General features: G+C 57.7%; 1 protein-coding gene across 4 annotated transcripts in view; it reads left to right on the forward strand.

Annotated features, from left to right (window-relative positions):
- DLGAP4 (DLG associated protein 4) overlaps nt 1–17833 on the forward strand; it is a 180962-nt gene that overhangs the window by 113216 nt on the left and 49913 nt on the right. For all 4 annotated transcript variants that reach the window (XM_055138635.1, XM_055138634.1, XM_055138632.1 and 1 more), the window contains 4 exons: nt 200–441; nt 2982–3096; nt 4756–4806; nt 7814–8054. In XM_055138635.1, the coding sequence (XP_054994610.1) occupies nt 200–441; nt 2982–3096; nt 4756–4806; nt 7814–8054 (649 nt within the window). The remainder of the gene's footprint in view (nt 1–199; nt 442–2981; nt 3097–4755; nt 4807–7813; nt 8055–17833) is intronic.

Here is a 17833-nt window from a genome sequence, read left to right on the forward strand (position 1 = left end):
TGAGGCCCAGCTGGCTCCGAACCCACGAATCGTATCGTGCCCAGCCCAGGGCTCGGTCCAGCTGCTCGGTGGCTTCAGTGGCTGAGGCCAGCACCCAAGGCCGAATCCCGCCCGACGTGCATCACGAGGCCGGGGGCTCACGGGACGTGTGCTCTGCCTGCTGTCCCACCCTCGCCGAGACCTGCCGGCCCTTCCCCAGGTGCCCGGCGGTGGCGGTGAGTGGAGCACCGCGCTGCTGTCCCCGCGCGACGCCGACTCCGCGGCTGAGGGACCCATCCCGTGCCGGCGCATGCGCAGCGGCAGCTACATTAAGGCCATGGGCGACGAGGACAGCGATGAGTCCGGCGGCAGCCCCAAGCCCTCGCCCAAGACAGCGGCACGGCGCCAGAGCTACCTGAGGGCCACGCAGCAGTCGCTGGGAGAGCAGAGCAACCCCCGCAGGTGAGCGTGCAGCCCTGGCCCCGGAGCCCAGAGCCACACCCCCCGGAGCCAGAGCCACGCCCATGGAGACTGGGCCCCGCCCCAGAGTCCGCGCCCCCGCCCCTAGAGTCCGAGCCACGCCCCTGAAGCCCGAGCCATGACCCCCCAGCCCAGAGCCCTCCCCTGGAGTGTGAGTCCCGCCCCTGGAGCCTGAGTCGCACCCCGAGCCCGAGGCACGCCCCAGAGCCCAGACCCCGCTCCCTAGCCCAGAGCCCTCCCCTGAAGTCTGAGCCACGCCCCTGGAGCCAAAGCCATGTCCCCAAGCCCAGAGCCCGCCCCCCGGAGCCCGAGCCCTTGGTCACGCCCCCTGAGCCTTAAGCCACGCCCCCACTGGCGCCCCGCCCTCGAATCATAAGCCCTGCCTCCCATGTAAGCCCCGCCCTCACGGAGCCCGGCCCTTTTGTGCGTTCTGCTCCCTGATTGAGCTCTTAAATAGCCCCACCTTGGGGTCCCGCCCTCAAGCTAATCCTGTTCATTGAAGCCCCACCCCTTCAAGTACCCCTTGTAGTGAGCAGCATCCACTTTACCAACCCGCTTTTTTTTTTTATTTCTTTTTTGGGTCACACCCGGCATTGCACAGAGGTTACTCCTGGCTCATGCACTCAGGAATTACCGCGTGCAAGGCAAACGCATACTCGCTGTGCTATCGCTCCAGCTCCCCCAACTCATTCTTGAAGCATGCTTGCTTCTAGGGCAGTCCTTGCCTCTGGGAACTTGACTTTTCACATCCAGTGACGGCTCCCTCATACCCAGCCCGCCAGATGCCAGCCCCCCCCCAATAACTCCTGCCTCCCGGATGAACCCTACCCACAATGAACTTAATCCAGTTGCTTAAAGAATCTGCTTTTGGGTTAGTCGTGTCCTTGAGACCTGGGGTCTTAGTTTGGCTCTTGCGCTTTGTTCAGTTGACTCCGCAAAGTACTGCCCTTGGTGAACTACCCCACCTTCACTCCGCTCCCGTACAGTTAAGGTCCTGACCTCAGGAGAGACTCTGCACTAATGAATCAGGAGAGATCTGGAGAGATAGTGAGTTGGGAGTTTATCTTGCATACACCTGATATGGCTTCGAACCTGAGTTTGATACCAGTATCCCAGGCCCTGTCAGGAGTAATCCCTGAGCAACACTGGGTGTAATGCAAAACCCAAACATAAATAGACCAAGAGAGCCTATCTGAAATGACTGGACCTTGCCAGGTGAGTCCACTCACAAAGGGGAAATGCCACAAAGGGACCCACTTCTTCCTTTTAGAGAGCCATCACTTGCCAGCACTGCCCAAGGCCAGGGCCCACTCGGTGCCCCCGTGATCCTGCAGTGTTCCCCAGGATTGGGGACAGGCTGTAGCTAGAAGTTACAAGGAGAGAGACAGCCTTCGTCTGGCCCTTTGCCCGGCCTGGCGTGCCACACCATTCATGCCCCCTCCTGATCTTCTAAGACATGGAAGAATTCATAAGAGGTTGAAGAAATGAAATGTCTGTACACAGCAAACAATAATTAAGATGTTAGAACTGAAGCTTTCACCTGAAGAAGTCACTGTGAATTTAGCACAGAATGATAATTATAGAAAATCTTGAATGAGGGACAAAATGAGTGGCATTTGGTGTAGGGGATTTAGAGTTCACTGAGGAGAAGTAAAGGACTTGGAAGAGTTCAAGGGAATAAGCTGAGTCCTAGTTCTTCAATCACTGGGAGTAAAAGCCCAGGCTTCATGGAGGAGGTGGGTGGGTGAGCAATGTACTCAGGGAAGCCAGGAGTCTCAGACTAGAGAGATAGTACGGGGGTTACGGTGCTTGCCTTGCCCAGGGTTGGTGGGCACAAGAATGATTCACCACCACCACCCCACTGCCCAAAAACAAAATATTTGGGGGCAGATAGTACAGCAAGTAGGGTTTTTGCCTTGCCCGACGCAGACCCAGGTTTGGTCCCCGACATCCATATGGTCCCCCAAATCGGCCAGGAGTAACCCGAGTGCAGAGCCAGGAATAACCCCTGAGCATCAAGGATATGGCCCAGAAACCAAAAGAAGATTGAACAACCAGCAGCCCAAGGGAGAGTGTTTTGGAAAGCCTGGTGCAACCACCTAATGTCATATAGAAAGCGGTGCCCTTTGGGCAGCTCTAGCCTGAAGTCAAAGACTTGTTCTATCTCCTCAGGGTTCAGCCCCCTGCAGTGGCCCCAGACCTGCAAGGGAGGGGCTCAGTTAAAGTGACTGGCTGCTTTTGGTCAGTTTCCGGTTTGAAAGTCCACTGCAGGCTTGTGCTGCCACCCAGCGGCCACTGTAGGCATGACCAGTAAGGGCACCTGCTTCCTGGAGACTCACAGACGTCCCAAAGCCCTGTGGACCATATCCTCTCACTTACAGCCCCTCCCTGGCCAGGCTCGCAGTGACTTCCAGCCTTCCCTTGGCCACTCGATGCAGGGGCCACTTATTTTCCCTTTGGGCCTCAGAGTCCCAGGCGGAACACGGGCTAAGCAAGCCCGTCTCCTCCTCACGCCCCACCAGGAGCCTGGACCGCTTGGATTCCGTGGACATGCTGCTGCCCTCCAAGTGTCCCAGCTGGGAGGAGGACTATAACCCCGTCAACGACAGCCTCAACGACTCCAGCTGCATCAGCCAGGTGAGTGCCGCGGGCAGCCCCCAGGCCCCAAGCCCCAACCCCACCGAGGGGGCGGGGGCGGGGGTGGGGGTGAGACACCGGGGCCAGCCCCTGCACAACGACCCCCAGGTGTCTGCCCTGTGCGTCCTGTGGTCTTCCTTCTCAACATTATCTGCCATGTCTATGCCCACTGGCTGCCCTGCAGCCCTGACATCATGGCCTAAGTGAAGGTGAAGAGTGGAGAGGGGGCCCTGACCAAGGGGTCATGCTAGGGCTATAAGACGCAGGCTGGGGCCCCGAGACCCTGTTTTTTTGTGCCAGTTTCACCACTGGGCAGTCTCCCTCCCTCTGCCCAGTCCCGTGTTGGACTTCCGGGCCAGCCAGCTCTGCCCTCACCAAGAAGTGCTGAAAGCCGTGCATTTTACTCTCTCAGCCCTCCCAGAGGGGGACTTTGTCACCCGAAACTTGTTTCACAAATGGGTGAGCAGGGGAAGCAACCAGGAGCAGGGCTGGGCAGGGCCTGGGGCCTCCAGCTGTGCCCACAGCACCTGGGGACCTGCAGAGGGGGACAGGCTGGTGACCCTCCTGCTGTGGAAGGAGAAATGAGCCCCCGTGAAGACCTAGGGAGGCGGTGGGGGCAGCGGGGTGCAGACCGCCACCCCCCTCACTGGGCCTGCTGGGACTCCAGGACCCCCACTCCTCACCTGGCCAAGCGCCCCTGGGATCTGCATTGTCATTCTCACTCTAAGGAGGCTAAGTGCAGAATCTGGGTACGGGACCCTCTGCCGGGGCCGCCCTCATCGTCAGTCACCCAGGTACCCCCGCATCTCACCCACAGGCTGCCTCCCCCGTGCGTCCTCGGCCGCCAGGGGGAGCTGGAGAGTGGTTGGGGCCCAGCCCGTGGCCGCACAAACCGAGGCTCCCAGCAGCGCCTCTCGACCCTGGCCACCTATTTGCGTTTCTCCCTCAGTTTTGTTTTCTCTACTTCTCGCTTCCCGCGTGGCTCCCTGGGCTCCTGCCGTGGCCCCCTGCCCCTCACTTCCTGCTGTTTATGCACTTTTCACCCGGGCCTCCTTTGGAATGTCCTGGGGGCACAAATGAGAAACATTGTCCCCGCTCCAGAAACACTGCCTTCGGGGACCCTCGGGACTCAGCCACTGCCCAGCCCCACCCGCTGGCCACCTTCGCTGGTGCCTGCCCAGGAGCACCCACACCTGGGCACAGCTGGCATGCAGACCTGGGCACAGCTGGCTCTGGGCGCCAAAGTCACCTCAGGGTGCTGTCCCTCACCCAGGGTCACTTTCTCCGGGCTCTCTATGCTCTGTGCTGCTGTGTTTTCTCTCCAATCTAGGTGCGCCCCACGGGCAGGCGGGGAACCTGCCCGCTCAGCACCCAGACCCCGTGTTTGCCCAGGGCCCCCCCCTTCTCCCATCTTTCCACCCAAATCCATCCCTTGCCCTGACTTCCTGTTTTGGGCTGTCTTCTCCCTCTGTTTCTCTCCGAGCCCTGCCTGGCCCGAACACCTGCCACCCTTTCGTCCTCTGACTCCTCAAGAAAGGCACCTGGGGCCAGCCGGGTGGGTGGGCTCAGCCATCTGGCAGGGCAGAGCCTGGACCAGCCCCGGGCGCCCTCGCTGCCCCAGCCTCCGTCTCCCTGACTAACACGCCCTCTTCCCTGCAGCTCTTCGGGCAGGCGTCCCTGCTTCCCCAGCTGTTCAGCCACGAGCAGCAGGTATGTCACCCCCCTCGCAAACCCCAGCCCCCGAGCCCAGGCTGGGGCCAAGGTCTGGCCTGTGTGGGGGTGGACGGAGGAGGGCGACCTGACACCCTCCCCCCTCGGCCTTCCCTAGCCCTGGCACATCACTGTGTGGGGTCTCTATTTCCTCTTCCCAGAAGTGAAGACCAATGTGCCCAGTTTGGCAGGGGTGGGGGGATCAAAACAACCTGGGTGCAAGACGGACATTCACTCAGGGTCTGGCTCCCGCCACCCCCACTGTCCCCAAATCCAGGAGGAACCTGGGGACACTCGTTTGCATGGGTAGGGGGTCGGAGACAGGGTATGTTGACCTCCAGCTCCCAGCCCCCAGGTCCCGACTTTCCTCCTTCCCCGGGCTCCCACCCGACCTTCATAGATGTTGAATCATAGGAATGAGTGCAGAGACTTTCCAGTTAGGAGGGTGTCCCTGCACCCACCCCTCCTCCCCGCCACACCTCAGCTCTGAGACCAGTGGGGCTCGGGACACGCCCTGAGCTCAGCCCTTTGTGGCCAGGAGCGGGCAAGGGAGAGAGTCTCGGCCACGTGCCCTGTAGAGCTACTCCAGGACCACCCTACGCCTGCGGCACCCCCACCCCATCACTTTCCCCATGGTTCCAGGAGGTCTGGGGCAGCCAGCTCCGCCCCTCCTCCCGATGTCAGCTGGCTCTGCTGGAGCTCTGATATGTTGCCAGATAAATGGCTCCAGGAAGTTCCCTGCCCCAAGAGACGGTGATTAACACACCAGCTCTGTCTCCCAGAGCCCAGGAGCACCTGGCCGGCGTGCACACAGCCTCATCCTCCACAGGTCTGATTCTCAGGCCTTGCTCTCCGGCTGGAATTCTAAGCAGATAATGCAGTGCTCTCATTTCATCTTGACTACAATGCTGGGAAGTCTGGTCTCTTATTAGCTCCCATTTTATAGGTGGGAAAACGGAGGCAACGAGCAGTTAGGTGACTTTCACACATCCATCAGTTGAGCAAATGATGGGCCTGGATGAAAACCTGAGGGTCTGTTGCCACCATCCATCCCCAAGCAAGACCTGGTTGCCTTTTTTTTTTTTTTTTTTTAATTTTTAGATCACACCCAGCGATGCTCAGGGTTACTCCTGGCTCTGCACTCAGGAATTACTCTGGTGGTGTGCTCAGAGGACCGTATAAGAGGCAAGGGGTTGAATCTGGGTCGGCCGCATGCAAGGCAACCGCCCTACCCACTGCACTGTCACCCCCGCCCCAAAACCTGGTTGCCCTTGAGGGTGGCAGGCTGGCAGAACAGACACTGGCTCTTGAATCTCTGCTCCAAACGGAGCTGGGGCATACCGCCCAGCCTGCACTGCAGCACTGCCACCCCCGGAATCCTCTGCGCTGATGGCAGTGTCCTGGGATTCACTGTCCACTTCACTAGCTCCACTTGCTGTGTGTGGCCAGGATGACCAGACAACTGGACTTCCCGTTTATGTATCATTAACCAAGACCTCAGTAGCACACGTAGCTCATGCTGCCACATTGGGTGGCTCCCACTGGCCACTGGGTCATCATCCACCTACTTGTCTCTCCTGATATGGCTCTTGGCAGGTACTCGGGCATCCCAGTTCCTTCTGGAAACCCGGATCCAGAAAGTAGTGATGGCCGAGGTCACAGCCTAGTCCAGGGCAATGCTGGCCCCAGGCCTGGCTCCATCTTATCCCAGGCCTCCCCCAGGACCTCCATCAAGGTCCATCATCATACCCTGATACCTCGCTTATAGTCTGTGCCCCCCAACCCCCGCCCCTGTTACTCACATAGCCTGAGAAAATGGGCCAGGCAGACCCGGAGCCTTAGGGACCTGGAACCTTAATGAAGCATCACCTAAGGGTATTATGGGTATATGGGTGAGGTCCCGTCTCACACACACACACACACACACACAGAGAGAGAGATGCATGCACATACATACGCCCACACATAGCTGCAGAATTGCAGGGTATTAGATGGTGATTCTGGAGGATACCCAGAGACCATCTGGGGTGAACTAGAGATGAGATGGGTACATGAGCTACAGGTGGCCTTGCTGCCCAGGGCAGACCTCACCAACGTGGTCTTCGTTCCAGAGCCTTCTCACCAGACTACTGCCTGCGTGCATCTCTGCCTCTGCCTCTGCTCCAGACGCCCCTCCCCAATATCCCCGGCACCCCAGGGGCAACAGCCTTGAAGTACAGGTGTGGAGGGTCCATTCTGCCCCTTCTCACTGAGTGCCCTCAGCAAGCGTTTTCCCCTCATTGTCCTCAGCTTCTCTGTAAATAAGGAAGAACTGGATCCCAAGCCGGTACCTTGCCAGCACCCTCAGTCCCCCTCCTGCCCCCACACTGCCCCGGTTCTGCCGTTGTTCAGTGCAGACGTTCCTGGCTCATTGTATGTCTCATGTTGGATTCAGGTGGTGGACACACAGATATAACCTAGTGAATGCATTGGGCTGGAGGGATAATAGCACAGCGGGAGGGCGTTTGCGTTGCACGCGGCCGACTGGGGTTCAATCCACAGCATCCCATATGATCCCCTGAGTACCGCAGGAGTATTTCCTGAGTGCAGAGTCAGGAGTAACCCCCATGCATCACCGGGTGTGACAAAAAAAAAAAATAATAACAGCAGGGCTGGAGCAATAGCACAGCAGGTAGGGCCTTTGCCTTGCACATGGCCAACCTGGGTTCGATTCCCAGCATCCCATATGGTCCCCTGAGCACCGCCAGGGGTAGTTCCTGAGTGCAGAGCCAGGAGTAACCCCTGTGCATCGCCGGGTGTGACCCAAAAAGAAAAAAGAAAATAAAAAACCTAGTTAATGCATTGACTAGGGGGAACAGCAAGAGTTCCTCTAACATAGCGACGACGGGGAAACAGTCCCGGGGGTGCGAGGGCCTGTTGGTGCCTGGGGGGCTCCCTCTGCCCCTGCTCTGTGCTGAGAGGGGCCAGCACCCCGCGCTGACCCTGACGCTTGCCTTTGCCGGGACAGGTTCGGGATGCGGATCTGAGCGACCAGTATGAGGCGGCCTGCGAGTCCGCCTGCAGCGAGGCGGAGTCAGCCACGGCCGAGGCGCTGGACTTGCCGCTGCCCAGCTACTTCCGCTCCCGCAGCCACAGCTACCTGCGCGCCATCCAGGCGGGCTGCTCGCAGGAGGAGGACAGCGTGTCCCTGCAGTCCCTCTCCCCGCCGCCCAGCACCGGCAGCCTCAGCAACAGCCGCACGCTTCCGAGTGAGTAGCAGCCGCGGCGGGGCCAGGGGTAGGGGGAGAAGTGCCGGAGCTAAGCCACGGGGTGGGGTTGCCCACCAGTCGGCCCCCTGGGGCTCACACGAGGGTCCGGGAGAGGAAACCCCCGTTGGGGCGTGAGCTCGGCGGGTCCGGAGCTCGCGGGGTACTCGGTTGCCCCCTGCTGGCGGCAGGGGTCCCTGACATGTTCTGCCCCTGCTGCGTGCCTGGCTGCACCCCACCCCTGGGATGTAACAGAGACCCTCAAGTCTAGGAAAGGGGTTGCAGTTTCTCATAGGGCGGCAGACCCCCTTCCTGACATTTGTTCTAAATCAGTGGCTTTCAAGCTTTGTGTGCATGAGGACCAGCACCCGTCAGAGCACCAGTCCCAAAACCAGCAGTTAGCCACTGTGTGTGTGTGTGTGTGTGTGTGTGTGTGTGTGTGCGCGCGCGCACGCATGCACTGACAACACCTGTTCCCCCGAGCATGGAGCCGGGAGTAGCTCCTGAGCATCACAAGGTATGCTCCCCCAAAATGAGATATATATATATATATATGTATATATATATATATATAGAGAGAGAGAGAGAGAGAGAGAGGTGTGTATTTTGCTTTTTGGATCACACCCAGCAATGCACAGGGATTACTCCTGGCTCTGCACTCAGGAATTACTCCTGGCAGTGCTCGGGGGACCATATGGGGTGCTGGGAATCGAACTCGGGTCGGCCGCGGTGCAAGGCAAACGCCCTCCCCGCTATGCTATCTCTCCAGCTCCCGAGATACATTTTTTAAAAAAATACATTGCGGACTGGAAAGATGGTTCAAAAGGCTGGAGCGCATGCTTTACATCGGGGTGTAACTCCTGGGACCGCATGGTCCCCCAAGCTCCGAGAGGAGTGGGCATCAGTAAATAGCCACTCTGGTAGACCAGTGGTCTTTCAGCCTTTGCAGTCAGTGGATGAACACCACCGTGCTGCGACCTCTGAAGATGGCTCAGGCGTGCCCAGAGGACACAGAGGCATCTTCACTCAGAGCAAACCAAGTTGAGTGAGGCTAAAGCAAGTCCAGATCCAGGCGGATCACAGCGTTTCCGTGAGCCTGCGCTGGCCGTGCCTTCCCTCAGCTATCAAGCAAGGCACATGCAAGGCCTCAACTGCTACAGGGGAGGGAAACAGGCTACAGAGAGGAGCCGCTCAGAGCTGACAGTCGCTCTGGCTATTCCTGGCTTGACTCATTGCCGACAAGGGCGGGCGGGTCGGGCTGTTGTAGGAAAAGTAGCCACACTGGTTGCCGTGTTGGTGTTTGCTAGGAGTGAATGATCCGGAGCGGAGCTGGTTGTCACGGACCCCACAGCACAAAACCAATCTCTCAGTGTGGCGTTCCAAACGGGCGAGGTCCGGGCCGTGCCCTGAGCCCTCCCGGTCACGGACCCATGGTGCATTCTTGTGTCCAGTGCTGAAGTGCCCAGCCCAGTCTCATTTCATGGCTTCCATCCTGGCCTCCTGCTCCTGCAGCCAGATGCTGACATGCTGGGCATGGTGACCAGTGTCACCCCTGCAGCCAGATGCTGACATGCTAGGCATGGTGACCAGTGTCACCTGTCCCCATTCACCAGCGGCTGAGAGAGGATAATGGTCTGTCACGCGGGCCTGCGTGGACAGACGCCATGGGCTGACTCGAACAGGCAGGTGCTTTGGACTGTTTCCTACACTGCAGACCCCGAGTGAGGCTTCCTTTCTGGCAGGGACCAGGCCTGCTAGCTGGTGGCTTAGATTCCCTCGACCCGAGGGTCCAGGAGTCCCACCTCTTCCCCGCTTGGCTCTGCCAGCCAGGCACCTTGAGTCAAAGCCTCTAAGGACATGTCCAGCCCCACAGCCTTGGTGCCCTGTGACCCCCAGTGAAGGCGAATCGGTGACCTTGGGATGAGTCCACAACAGGCTGCCTTCACAGGGAACACTGCCAGCTGCAGTTTAGACGTCTCCACAAGGCGGAGACCGGGCTCCTTGGGCTTCCTGGTGGACAGTCCACTCCAATCCTGGGGAAGCCTCACGTAAAGATGAGCATCTCTGTACTGCCAAAAGTTCCCTAAGCCCGGGGTGGGCCTGGGGGACATACGGCACCCCAGCCGCTTTCCTCAACCCTTACTCCTCCCCCCCCCCCAATCCCACGTGCTCATGAATAGTCAGGACGGGCGATGCATGCTGGACCCTGTACCTCTGTGGGCCTCTGTATTGGTCAGTGGCGGCTGCCATAAGGCTCTGTCACCACCAAGCACAGCACCACTGCTTGAGGGACTCTACCAGTTCACCTTCTTTCGGGCTTTGTTTTGGAGCCATACCTGGAGGTCCTTGGGGGCTCTTCCTGGCTCTGTGCTCAGGAGTAGCCCCTGGTGGTGCTCATGGGGCTCCCCAGGGGGCCGGGGATTTGAACCTGGGTCCTGGCCGCTGCCGCTTCATGTCGGGAGGTGCCTTTCCTCCCTGTGCTCTCTCTCCAGCCCCCACATTTGTTTCTTGTTCCCAAGTTTGTGGTTCAGCTACGCCAACTCCACTCCACATACATGTCTGTCATGTCCCTCTTGGGCCCACAGGGTCCTCTGGTCGTCTTGGCCCTGGTGGCCTCCCCAGGACCCGTGCTTCTCCAGGTGATGGCTGCAGGCCTGAGCCAGTCTAAGGGCAGAAGCACATTTCAATCCTCTGCTTGTGTAACAGCTGCTCAGATCCCATAGGCTGGGGACAGACAGACGGCTGAGTAGGCGGGCGGCACTTTACATGTGGAAAGCCGGGTTCCCTTCCCTGAGCACCTCTGTCCGTGACAAAAAAAGGCAAAACCAAAACACTGAAAAATTCTGTTGGCTAGAACAAGTCCTATGAACTTGGCCCAGAAACCCTTTGGCACCTTGTTTGAGAAGCAATTTGTTTATTCTGTTTTTTTGTTGCTTTGGTTTGTTTTTGGAGCCACATCCGGCTGTGTTCAGGGCTTACTCCTGGCTCTGTGCTCAGGGATGCTCCCTGGTCTGGATCCAGGGAGGACTGAGGACTCAATAATTTAGTCTACTGTAGCACTGTCATCCCATTGTTCATTGATTTGCTCGTGCGGGCACCAGTAATATCTCCATTGTGAGACTTTGTTGTTACTGTTTTTGGCATATCGAATACACCACGGGTAGCTTGCCAGGCTCTGCCATGTGGGTGGGATACTCTCGGTAGCTTACCGGGCTCCCCGAGAGGGATGGAGGAATCGAACCCGGGTCGGCCGCGTGCAAGGCAAATGTCTTACCCGCTGTGCTATCACTCCAGTCCAATTCAGTCTACTATAATCTACTTTCTTGCCACATTCACTCACATCCCTAACACATAATAATAGGCTTGCCCCAAGATTCCCAAAGTCTCACCCGCTTATGCAGCTGCTCTTGAGGGAGTGACCGACTAGCAGTCTAAAAGGAAAGTCATCTGCTGCCAGCCCCCGCCCTCCGGCAGGCTGTGGACGTGCAGCTCACTCATGTTCAGAAAGTGGACTAGCCTCGGGGGCGGGGGGGGGGGGGGCTGGCCCCGGGAGCCAGTGCATAGCCTTGGCGTGTGGGAGACTCGGCTTCCGTTCCCAGCCCTGCACAGTCCCCTGAGCACCCACTGGGAGCGATGCCCAAGCAATGCGCCGGGTGTGGCCCCAGACACAACAAAATTCAAAACCCCAGAAAGGTGGAGAATGTGGCTGCAGGGACTCAACGACCTGTGCCAGGTCTTCTGTCCTCGGTAGAAACCGGGCAAATCCTCTGGGGTAGGCAAGGGTGGAATGTGCCTTGGCGAGCCCAGATTCTGCTTCCTGGGAGTGGAGTCCCTGATCCATTCTCCACAGCTCTGCGTTCTGCTCTCTGAGAGCTCTTTCCTGGTCCCAGGAAAAGGCCTCAGAGGACCATGTGTGAAGAAGACCCTGGGGACTGTCCTTCGGGGCTGGGGGAGCAGCTTTCTCCACCAGTTCCCTGAGGACACGTTGGGGCAGTATGACTGGTCGCAGCCCTTTGCACTGAAACTGGCCATAGTTTTAGCCATGTACCCATCTCAGACACTAAGGCTTTCAGTGTATGTGATGCCACCTAACTCCATGAACCGAAAGCCCCTGAATTGTGAGCCATGCTCGTCTCGAGGAGGACCGCTATGGGGCTGAGGCTCTAAGCCTCCTGGAAGCCCTTTTGAGAAGCTGAGAACATTCGACGGGTACCCTGATTAGGGTATTAAGAACAGATGTTGTAAGGGTCATGGAGATGGTTCAAAGGGGCAGTGTGCTCAAGGCCCCAAGTTTGATTCCTGGCACTGTATGATCCCCTATGTGATCCTTGTATGATCATTGTATGATGCCAGGTGGCCACAGGCCCCCCCCCAGTACCACTGGGCACAAGCAGTACTTCATGGCTGAGCCCAAACGCAGAGCTGTCAGGCCCTTGCAACTGGACCAGATTTCACCGAGTGGCCCCTGGGCCCCAGAGCACCTTAAACAAAAGATGTTTAACTCGCCTTTGATTTTTATCTGCTCCACAAGCTCTATTTCAGCTGACCATGACCTTGGTTTGACCCTTGTCCCCAGGCTGGGCCTTAACTTGGGAATGATTTACTGGCTGGAGAAAGTGGAGTTAGTTAATGGGTTTTCCAGCACAGCACATTCTGAGTCTTCTATTTCCTCCACACCAGAAGGTTTCAAACTCACTTGACCTACCTCTCCCTTTTATTATTATTCTTGAAGTTGCTCATCGATTTGTTCAAGCGGGCACCAGTAACGTCTCTCATTGAGAGATTTATTGTTACTGTTTTTGGCATATCCTATATGCACGGGTAGCTTGCCAGGCTCTGCCATGTGGGCTCGATACTCTCAGTAGCTTGCCAGGCTCTCCGAGAGGGGCGAAAGAATCGAACTCAGGTCAGCTCTGTGAAAGGCGAAAGCCCAACCGCTGTGCTATCACTCCAGCCCTTTATTATTATTATTAATAATAATAATAATAATCACTGTATCACTGTCATCCCGTTGCTCATCAATTTGTTTGAGCGGGCACCAGTAACATCTCTCATTGTGAGACTTGTTGTTACTGTTTTTGGCATATCCAATATGCCACGAGTAGCTTGCCAGGCTCTGCTGTGCAGGCGAGATACTCTTGGTAGCTTGCCGGGCTCTCCAAGAGGGGTGGAGGAATCAAACATGGGTCGGCCGCGTGAAAGGCGAATGCCGTACCGCTGTGCTATTGCTCCAGCCCCATTAATAATAATAATAATAATAATAATAATAATAATAATTTACTCAGTGACCCCTGCCCCTTAAAGAATCTACCTTCTTTAAGTGAACAAATAGATGGTGCGCCCGCCGCTCCCCCCCGGGTGCACCTGAACTGTCCGCCATGGGGGAGAGGGTCTAGGGGAAAACGTGTTACCCACTTTGGAAAACGCCTTCCCCACACCTCTCCCTATTTATTTCCTGAGTCCCACCCACCCACCCACCCACCCACCCAAAGTGCTTAGCAAATGCAGGACCAACTGAATTGGCGCTTTTGACCTGGAGACTATCTTGCCTCATCCCTCTGCTCGGCAGGGGCCTCTCTGACAAGTGCCTCCTTAGGTGACTGTCATCCTGTGGCCATCATAGTGTGCATTGGCACTCTCCTCAGGGACGCCCCATACTTCTAGCCTCACACCTGAGCTCTGCCATTGGCTGGAACTTTGTAGAGGTGCATGAGAACACTGAAGGTTGGCGTTTTAGCAAACATTTGAACATTTTAGGGCCCCTCGAACAGTTGCTTCCTCCTCTCACGACTTGGTGCAAAAGCTAGTCCTACATACTTTTGTTTTATGTTGTTCTTTTATTTTTTTGTTTTGGGATCATACCTGGTGGTGCTCAGGAGTAACTGCTGCCTCTGCATTCAGGAGTCCTGGTGGGCTCCGGGGACCATATGGGATGTTGAGGATTGAACCTGGGTCAGCCGCCTACAAAGCAAGCGCCCTATCCCTGTATTAGCTCTCCAGCCCCATGGTTTTTGTTGTTTTGTTTGAGGTCTAGACCCAGCAATTCTCAGGGATTGCTCCTGGCTCTGTGCCTAGGGATCACTCCTGGAAGTGCTCTGGTCCCCATAGCCGGTGCTGGGAACTGAACCTGGGTTGGGTGCATGCAAGATGCAAGTTAAGTGCCCTAACCACTGTGATAGTCCCTGTTGCTACGTATTTTTGTTTATGTTGCTTACGTGCTTCCCCTCTTGATACTAAATTCTGTATTAGTCATTGTGTGTGTGAGGGGTGGGGGGTGCATGCACACGCGCGCATGTGTTTGGGCCACAACCAGCAATGCTCGAGGGCTCCTCTGACTTGGCATCGAGGGTCACTTCCAGTGTTGCTCAGGGGACCGTGTGGTGCTGAGAGTGTAAGCCAGGGTGCCCTCGTGCAAAGTGTGTGCTCTAGCCCTTTGAGCTTCTCCCGCCCCATCACAGGGTTCCAGGGGCATACAGTAGAATGTACTCTCTGCATCTCCACGCCCTCCTCCTGGAGTCAAAGGTGCCCCTGGACTCAGTGCCTGAGGCAGGGCTGGAGACTCTTCTCCTAGTGGTGGCCCCGAATAAGGGGTCAGGGCCCACTGTTGAAGCACATTTCAATTCTCTGTGGCACATCTGCTCACATCTGATAGGCCGAAGCCGGACTCATGAGACCAGAGCTGAGGGCCAGGAAATGTCCTGCTCTGAGGGCTCTGGGGAGCGGGAAAGGGAGCTGACTTAACGATGCTCTGGACACCTGACCGTCCCTCCTGGCATTTCGCAGCCAGCCAGGCTCGTGGCTCACTGTGAGGCCCCAGGGTACGAGGCTGCTCAGTGCGAGGGGTTCCTGTCCACCTGAGCGGTACTCAGGGGCCTCCAAGGCCACACCCATCAAGGCCCAAGGCGTCCAGAACTGCATCAGGCATTGCACAGTGCACTGTGCTTTGAGGGATCACATGGTACCAGGGATTGAACCAGGGTCGGCTGCATGTACCACAGACCCCTTTACCCCAGACTGTCTCTCCAATCCCTCCACCTATTTTTTCAGTCAGGGCCACAGAGGTGGAGCGCCTAGGCCTCCAGCAGAGTCCGGCCTGGCTCAGGCTAGCAGTGCTCGGGCCTTCAGTGCTCAGAGAAGATATCAGGGCAGCACCAGCAGTGTTCAGGGTTGGCACTCAGGGCTTGTGCGTGCTAGGCTTGGGCTCTACCGCTTGTGCCATCCCCTGCCGTAACGCCACCTTTCCTGCAGTTATGTGGCAGAGGGCAGGAAGAAAGGGGAAAAAGATAGGGGGCTGAGGGCAATTATTTAATTGCAGGTCCTTCCCCCACTAGCTCCGGTGCGATGGCCCAGCATCTGACTTTAAAAATGCGTGGATATGGTGTTCAGCTTCTCCTCAGTTTGGGAACTTTAGCCCAGATCTAAACATTTAGGGAAGTATCTTCTAGCAAGCTCTCACCTGTGCTCAGGCATGACACATGCCCGTCCTCATAGGCACAGAGGAAGATTTGTACCCTTAGACTAGGGTTCCCACACTTAGATGGCCTTGAACTGGAGAGTAGCACGTGGTAGGGAGGTTTTCCTGCACACAGCTGGCCTCGGTTTGATTCCCGGCACCGCATATGGTTCCCCAAGACTCCTCAGGAGTGATCCCCAAGCAAAGAGCCAGGAGTAAGTCCTGAGCACAGCTGGGTATGGCCCCTGCATCAACACCAAACAAAATACAATCTTGGCCTTTTCAGAAAAAAAGGAAAGGGGGTTGGGGCTAGAGCACTAGCACAGCAGGTAGGGCATTGGCCTTGCATGCGGCCGATTAGGGTTCGATTCCCAGCATCCCATATGGTCCCCCGAGCACCACCAGGGGTGATTCCTGAGTGCAAAGCCGGGTGTGACCCAAAAAGAAAAAAAAAAGAAAGGCAGGTGAATGGAGCTCAGAAAGAGTTCAGAAAGAGGGTAGGGCATTTGCCTTGCATGAGGCTAACCTGGGTTCTATCACTGGCACCCCATATGGTCCTCTGAGCCCCCAGGATTGATCCCTGAGCACAGAGCCAGGAGTAAGCTCTGAGCTCTGCCAAAACAAACAAACAAACAGACAAACAAAGGAATCACTGAGTGCCCACCTGGAAATGTCCTTTCTTTAAATGAGCCAAGAGAAAATGCCCCCACCATTGGGGGTGGTTGGATGTCCCCCACTTTGGAAATGTTGCCTTTGACCTACTTCGGTTGGTTGGTTTGGGGATCACAGCCCCCCAGAGCTTAGGGTTACTCCTTAGGTTTTGCGCCCAAAGGTCCCATCTGGGAGCTTAGGGGGACCCTGCAGTGCTGGGAATTGCACCTGGAGTTCCCACATCCTACACCATGTGCTCCAGTCCTCTGGCTCTCTGGGCCCCTGAGTCGACTCGGGATGAGAAAACACCACAAACACCCTGATCTATCTCGGTGGGCACCCCCCCACCATGCTGCCGTGTGGAGCCAGGCTGTGTTTTTCCACACCTGAGCTACCGTGGGGCTCAGCCTCCCCCGCCCCCGTGGGAGCAAATCCAGCTTTGTTCCTCGCCTCTGAGCTCCCCCAGTGCAGGTGAAGCCACCTACACACCTCAGGGAGAGCTGAAGCCACCAAGTTCTCAAACCCCTGCCCCCGGCTGCCGCGGGTTCATCTGGCACCTCTGCGTGGCGAGCCGAGGGCACCCCCACACCCCGACACTTCCCTGCCAGCTGCTGGAAAGTGTGTACTCGAGTCGAGTTCTCGCCCGCCATCTGCCGCAGACTCGTTGGAGGGAGTACATCACTCAGCCCTGCCTGCCAGGACCAGCTGCTCCGTGTCAGGGCGTCCATCCCTCCTGCCCGGCACGCATAGATGGACACAGGGGGCTGAGGAGGTGTCAGAGGACGAGAGCTCACGCTTGCACACGTCCCTGCACTGCCCGGTGACAGAGTGGCCGGTGGCCCCTGGACTCTGCTCCCCCGTCATCCCGTCCCTGCAGAGACAGACACACACAGGCAGGGGGCCCGGCTCCGAGGCCTGTCACCCTGTTCCTAAGGGTGTCCCCTCCTCCACGTCACCCGCCTGGCCTAGGGCTGTTCTGAGACACCCTCCCCACCACCCCGCAGGGTGCTGCTGACCCTCCCCCCTCACTCACTCCTGCAGGGGGCACTATGAGAGGTGCGGGGGGGCGGGGGGGAGTTCCTAGTGCTTGAGAGCCTGGGAGGGGTGAGGCCCTCTGCAGTGGCCCCGAGGGCCCAGAGCTGCCCACTCAGTGCCACCAACGTCCTCGTGCCCTGTCTGCAGTGCTGACCCCCCTTTCTGACCCAGATTCCACATTCCAGAAATGGCTCTGGCAGGTGCCTGGTTGAGGGGGCGGGGCAGGGGGGGCCAGTGCAGCTGGGCTGCAGATACGCGGGTGTCCTGGAGTCCCTCTGAAGCCAGAGCACCTACCTGGGGACAGGGCAGGGAGAGGGGGTGGGAGTCCCCTCTCAGCCTGCCTGATCCTCTCCCCACCCTTCTCACCCCTCCATTTCTGTGTCCCTTCTGCCCGCCCTCTCCCCCGCTTTCCCTCCCTTCCATCTCCCCCGACATCTCACCTTTTCCTGGGGCTCACTCAGTCCTCCTCTCTCCAGCTCTCCCTCCCCCATTCTCCCTCCCTCTCCCTTCCCTCTATCTCTGGCTGGGTCCCCGCCCCTCCCCCCATTCACTCTCTCCCACTCCCTCTGAATCACAAGAGAAGCTGTGACACCACCCAAGGGCCATGGGGGTGTAGCAGGCCTCGCCTCCCACCCACGTGCCC

The sequence above is a fragment of the Sorex araneus genome, chromosome 5 (assembly GCF_027595985.1).
Source record: "Sorex araneus isolate mSorAra2 chromosome 5, mSorAra2.pri, whole genome shotgun sequence".
Classification (NCBI taxonomy): domain Eukaryota; kingdom Metazoa; phylum Chordata; class Mammalia; order Eulipotyphla; family Soricidae; genus Sorex; species Sorex araneus.